The 7174-nt window shown below is 35.3% G+C and overlaps 1 protein-coding gene across 1 annotated transcript; it reads right to left on the bottom strand.

The window, feature by feature from the left end:
• LOC110265312 lies at positions 3393–4700 on the bottom strand. Its single transcript, XM_021108248.1, has 3 exons — positions 4525–4700; positions 4118–4251; positions 3393–3562 (listed from the first exon to the last, which is right to left on the bottom strand). The coding sequence occupies exons 1-3, from the start codon at positions 4677–4679 to the stop codon at positions 3393–3395; spliced, it is 459 nt and encodes a 152-aa protein (XP_020963907.1). The 5' UTR covers positions 4680–4700.

The following is a 7174-nucleotide window of genomic DNA, read 5'->3' as shown; positions in this document are numbered from 1 at the left end:
TTGAGTATTTTTTGGTGTTTGATTAATTTGGTTTGGGTATGGATTATAAACTTATGAGTGAATCGGTTGAGGTCCGATCTTCTATCACCACCACCACTACCATTGATTTTGGTCAAACCTTTGTTGTAGGAGTAGTTTTAGACTCCATGGCAAGAGTTGGTACAAATTGAGTTATAAAAAGTTGAAAAAGTGAGTTGAAGTTGAGTGTAGGGTAGTTTAGGAATTTTATTAAAAAATCAACAAAAAATTATGATTTGGATACTTTTTGTCATACGAAACCCATCTTTCATGGGTACAACGTTAATTTCCTTAGTTTACGGGTACTTTTGTCAGCGTTTGTAAACTTCATGGGTACTTTTGGTAGTTTTTCCTATTATTAATCTCCTGACTAAGATTTACAAGATAATCATAGCTTGCTTCAAGCCGACAATCTCCGTCGGATCGACCCTTACTCACATAAGGTATTACTTGGACGATCCAGTGCACTTACTGGTTAGTTGTGCGGAGTTGTGAAAAGTGTGAATCACAATTTCCCCACACCAAGCATGGCCCATGATTTAATCAGGGAAGAGCGCTCTTGGAGCGAGAGCGCTATGTTCTTTTTCAAAGAGCGCCTGCGATAGTGGAGCTGGAAAATTCGCAAGTGACGCGTACGCGTGGCAATTCTGGAAGACCACACGTACGCGTGCGTGATGCGTATGCGTTGGTGGAGGCCTCTTGAGCTTTTAGAGTCAAGCCCTCAAAGAAATTCTGAAGTCTGTCCCATTCACTAAACATATAAGGTGGATATTTCCTAATCAAGGCTTTGTATCACTCCCATGCCTCATAAAGTGATTCTCCATCCATTTGAGTGAAAGTCTGCACTTCTTTCTTCAACCTGAATTTTCTCTAAGAGCGCTACGTTCTTCTACAAAGCACCATACATGACCAAGAGCGCCTGCGATAAACGGAGCGAAAAAATTCAGCTGGCGACGCGTACGCGTAAATCACGCGTACGCGTGGGAGGGACATTCCTGAAGAAGCACGCGAAAGTGTAGCGTGGAAGTTAAGTTTTTGAAGACCACGCGTACGCGTAGGTGATGCGTATGCATGGGGAGCGCTCTTATTTCGAGCGCTACGCCCTTTTGGAGAGCGCTCCTATGGACGCGCACGCATATAGCACGCGTACGCGTGACAAGAACAAAAGTTGAAGGCCACACGTACGCGTGGGTGACGTGTACGCGTGGATGTGCCAAAATGCAAAAATGGTGCGTATGCGTGGGTATAAAGCGCTCCATTCTCCAAATGAATGCTACGCTCTCTTGGAAGTGAATTTTTGCTCAAATTAACTTCATTCCAAGCCCGTTTGAACCACAAGCAAGCAAGCCCACTCATATCACTCAATGAAGGCCACAAGGATCATCTAGAATAGGAATTTCATTTAATTGTAATTTATTTTCAATTTTATTTGTAATTTAGGGAAGCCTATATAAAGGCTTTAGTTTCATATTCTGAAAAGGCTGGCAATATAGTAGGAATAGGAGTAGAATAGAGGCTCAGGTTGGAGGATTAGAGACTCCAAAGCTCTCTTGGAGGATTAGAGACTCCAGAGAGCTTAACATAGTTTGATACACTTTCTTTTCAAAAATTTTACATTCTGGTTGTACTGAGCTCAAGTTACTTTTATTACAATTTCAATTTCCTGCACTTCTATTCTTCTGCAACTTTACATTTCTGTTCATAATCCAGTCTGATTTACTTTCATGCACTTTAATTTCTCTTCAATTGTTCTTAGAGCGATGACCCTTTGAACCCTACTCATTAGGGGGAAGAGCTCTATTGTGATTCATATGAATTGAATTAAATTCTTCTTCCTCTTAATTCACTTGAGTAGCTATAGGATATCCTCAGTTTTAATTGAGATTTATTCACTCCAGAAGGGGGTTTAAATCTATTGAATTCTTGTGTGAGCCTCGGAAGGGGAATCATGAGCATTAGAACTGAGGCTCTATCCTTCACAACTCTCTTGATCAACACTATTCGGGAGGAATTGAGATCAAGGAATTGGCAAGATTGATTGTGATTAGAGAGATTGGATTGCCAAGGAATTGGGATCCAATCAATTTCAATTTGCCATAGATCTATTCATATGATTGAAAAGGAAGTTGAAACCCATTTGATTCATTATGGATTATGATATCTCTAATCCCTGATGAATCTTTCTTTCTGTTACTTTTTCTTGAGTCTCATCTAATTACTTTGATCTACTGCTTCCTGCATCGAAAGCCCTTTACATTTGATGCAATTTACTTTTCTTGCCATTTAAGTTTCTGCCATTTATTTTCAGCACTTTGAATTCCTTGCAATTTACTTTCTGTCAGTCCAATTTCACTCAATTCACCACTGTTAACTTGACTAGACTAATCACCTCACTAAAGTTGCTTGATCTATTAATCTTTGTGGGATCGACCTCACTCATGTGAGTTTTACTACTTGATGTGACCCGGTATACTTGTCGGTTAGTTTATGTGGAATAGATTTTCCCTCATCATCAATCATACATGTAAAGATTCTAAACAGTACTCTATCTTAGCCAATAAACCACAATAATAATCAGCTTAATCTTCATTGCTTAATCTTCATTGTTACCCTGCATAATTATATAAAAAAAGTAGTTAGAAAAATATTCATAATGACATTCGTAATTATAAAAATTAAATGAAATTTTTTTACTTGTAGTAAATTATTAAGGCATAAAAGAACCATACATGTACATCATCGGTATTTCAGTGCAGCAACAATGTTTGAGAAACAAAAGGTAAGAATTTAAGGTTTCTAACTAGCATTCATGATGAGATTAGAAAACAGTAATGTTATTCTGTTCAAATCAAAAGCAACATTTCACAAGATTTTCCCACTTGAGCTTGCAATGAAGGGAACATGTAGACATAGTAAACCAAGAAAGAATATACAAAAAAAAAACATGGTCACGGCAAAAGAGGTGAATTCAAGGAATTACGCATTATCTTGTTTCATTCAAAACATGAAAATCTGTAGGTGTTTCTTTCTTCCATTTCCTTTAACACAATCCTGATGTGTCCCTATAGCACTGTTCATGCACTAATTAACCAGACTTTCACACTTAAATTAGATATAGGGACAAATTCATATGTACCAAGTGCACAAAATCAGAAATACAACAACCAGAATTGCACAAACAAATTTCAGCCATTGCAATACAACTTCGGTGTTAATAAAGCCAGCAATATATGATTTCTAGCCATAGCAATTAATGTAAATGCAAGCAAAAAATTATAGAACAAGGAACAGATAGCACAGGGCAGAAGAGAAGCAAGCGAAATCGAAGAAGGCAAAAGGTGAGTCATGGTCCTCGTGGTGTAAGTTAAGGGTGTTCAGCGGCCAGGTGAGGATAGAACTGGCGATGGAGTTCGCGGCTCAGAGGCTGCAAAACAGAGGAGTGGCGGCAAAGACAGTAGACGCTGGTGGTGTTGGGTGAGCAGTGAGAAGCAATTAGAAGATGATGGCAACAGAAAAATCACAGTATAGAAATCATAGTAACAACCTAAATAGAAAATCATAGTAAAAACAAAAAAATGGAAAAAGAAAAATAACGAGAACATGAATAAACTAATAAAATCAACCAACAGAATAGAATCACAGTAATAACAAGTTAACTACAATAATTAAAAAACAAAACTCAAGTAATAACAACATAAATTAGAGATGTAAGATTCTACTTGAAAGGGTACCAAAAATTTTCAATCAATCCCACTTGAAAGACAAAAGATTCTGCAAAACTACTATTTTTCAATGTGTATATTTATAAACCAATTTGCAGAAACTGGTTTCACATTCTAATGCGAAGAAACCAAATTTACTCACAGAGATTAATTTTCATGAATTGAAATTTAAAAGACGAAACTGAATCATAGGTAAAATCTGAAAAAGCAAACACAAAGTAATAAAAAAATGACTAAAAGGAAAATTAAATAATTTAAAATATGTATACACCTAAGAACTCAATTAAATTAATCTAACAAAAAAATGATAATTAATGCATGAAAATGATAGTAAAGCAAAATAAAAAGGATAGTAATTATTTGGATATATAGAAAACTAAAATAGAAGCGGATAGTAATGATATTAGAAATAGAAACAACAGCATTTGACCTCACATTGCTGACTAGCTCTATTAACATTCTGAGTGATCTCAGCATGGGTAAAACAGAACTTTCCCCAGCATTTTCAAGGCTGCAAAACACACCATTAAGTAAGCTTAAGAATTGTAAAGAAGATACAAGGCACAATAAGATAACAGAAGAGAAAGCTAAAAGATGTCCATTTTTGTAATGTGTAACAGTAATTTGTAACTAAAAAATTGGAAATATAAAAAATACTGTTGAAAAGAATTGTGGGTCTTCACCAAGTTTAATTGTCAATAAGATAACCCTAACTGCAATCATACAAATCCTACAAAAATCTTACACACACACACAGGTGCATAGAAATCATTCTGATGCTTACCTTTCAACAAGATCACTAAAAATGCATTCAAGAGTCCCTTCTGAAAAGGAAGCACGGTTTTCCTCCAAATTTAACCCACTCTGAAAAGCTTGAGAAGGGATTGATAACAAAGATTCTAGGCACACCCACTGAATAAGTAACAGATCAGTTAACATTTACTAGTTTATCACTTCAGATCCAATCCTACAATTAGTACAAACTTAATAATTGTGATATGATAGGACAAGGGTAAAAAGAAAAAAGGGAAAATAAGCTTGTTAAGTTCAGATTCAATTATTGCAATGAAGATAAATGCCTAATGTGAAAGCACCACTAGAACATTTATATCCAACAAAACTGCTCTTCACGTTCTAGCCAAAACTCCTGTTCTAAGTACATCATTGATATTTTGAAAGAATGCTCCACACATAGAATCTAACCAGGGCCTTCCTTCGGTGTCTGAAAGAATGTTCTCATTTTCCTTAATTAGATACATAGATCTAGGAAAGCATAGGGATGCTAGAACTTTGAGCCCAAAAACAAGTGCTTCATATGCTGCAAGATGAATCTCAGCTTGTGTCTGCATTAAAATGCATAGCAACCAAAGCACATCATCACGCACTTCAATCAGGAAAAAGGATCAATGCTTTAATAATAGAAATCATGTAAATGCCAAGCACTTCTGAGCAGGAATAGGGAGATCTGGTACTCCTCCAGAAGAATTTCCATATAAATATAAAAGCAGAGTTTAGTGGAGCATCACTTCTTATTTGTTTGCACCACAACAAGATTAATGATAATGCCTTCACAGATATAACCTGCTTAATTAAACACAACAATCAGATAAAGTTGCAAAAATAAAATATCCCTTAATCAAAGCAAATTGAACAGATTTCATATATAAAGTATAACTTTTACCTAAAAGTTAAGCAAATCAAAACAAGCTATATATATGTATTTCACAGATTAAAACTCCCAAATTAAAACCCCAAAAATTGGAACCCTAAACCTCTGAAATTTCAGAACCAAATAGAAATCAATACATACATATTCAACGATGTGAGGACAGAGAAGACGATGATGAGAAGCACGGAGATGACGATGGTGACCGTGGCGCAGCAACAGCGATGGTCAGAACAGCGACAGTCATGAGCGATTAGGGCACGGAGAAGACGATTAGGGTAGAACGGAGAAGAAGAGCGATGGTCAGTGCAGCAACAGCGACGATGAGAATGGTGAAGGTGAGGGTTGTGTGCGACAGGGTTGACGAAGGTGAGAAGTGCAGAGATGAGGGCGAACAAGAGTGACGGTCAGTGGTGAATGGTGATGAGTGGGTTTCTTCGCGATGGTGAGAGGGTTTTTGCGCGATGGTGAGTGGTCAGTGGCGATGGTGAGTGATGAGAGGTTTTCTTCATGATCAGTGCAGGGATGAAGGAAAAAGAGGGAAAAAAGAGGAATTTACAAAAATTTCACTAAGCCTAGGTTTTCTTTCGAGAAAAAGAGGGAAAAAAGTTACCAAGTGTCAAGTTTTTGGCTCTAGATACATTAGGCATCACTTTTTAAGAGCACCCAAAACTTAACAAATAGGCTACCCTCTAAAAGCGTTCTCTTTGATACGAAAAGTGAACCCATAAATATCAATCTAGGGCTACGCTTTATAAGTGATTTCTATAATACCTAAGGCTACACTTTTTAAATGATACCACAATTGTGTATCCTTTTCTCTCGTAAAAAGGCAACACGGATAGAATAGGCTACACTTTTCAAATGTATCTTTAAAAAGTGTGGCTGATGGATATTTTTCTTGTAATGTAATTATAAAATTAAAAGCAATGTAGGAACCTATTAAGAGAAAAATAATGTAAAAATGTAATTGTAAATTTAATAAAATTATAAAGATTAATAATGTAATTAAACTTTATAAATCTTACCATATTACATGATGACGTGGATTTCACGATGTGTTCTTTAAAAAATACAATTTCAACATATTTAAAAGGAGAGTGCTTTTCTCAACTATGTTATACTGTGTATTTAGAATGTATGGTTCTCTTAAAAAAAAAAATACAAAAAACTTTCATACAAGTCGATCTGTCTCAATGTGGCAACTTGCTATGTGAATTCATGCCTTTTTCAAACTACTATTGCATGCTACAATAACAGTTAAACAATGATACTCAAGCATATCTTCGCCAAAAGTGACTCACTTTAGTCGTAATCACACTCAAAAGTGATTTATTACAAAAAAATTCAAAAGAAAAGTAAAGTTGAACGAATAAAACATGAAAGAAGCCAAAAATGACTACCATAAGCACGATGTCACACCGCACAAATCCACGAACTTCCAACTGGGGATTTATCCAAAACGAAAATCAAAAGCGGCTTCCCCATTTGCTTTAAATTTTAGTTGTGTTACACATGTACTCAACTAATCTTCTATATCTATTTTATTTAATCATTGTTCTTTTCCATCGTTAACTAGGGTATAAGCTCATAAGCACTCATGTATCTGTCAAGCCGTTTTTCTATTGTTGATAAATTGTATTATTTTTCAAAGGATAAATTGTAATTGTTATCTTTTATATTTTTAAAAAATTTTAAAAATATTTTGAATATTTAATTTTATTTTTAATATTTAAAATAAATTTTAATTTTATTTTTATTATTAATT

Source organism: Arachis ipaensis, chromosome B08, assembly GCF_000816755.2.
Source record: "Arachis ipaensis cultivar K30076 chromosome B08, Araip1.1, whole genome shotgun sequence".
NCBI classification, from domain to species: Eukaryota; Viridiplantae; Streptophyta; class Magnoliopsida; order Fabales; family Fabaceae; genus Arachis; species Arachis ipaensis.
The sequence above is the reverse complement of the archived record's forward strand: the minus strand, read 5'-3'. Positions and strand labels throughout refer to the sequence as shown.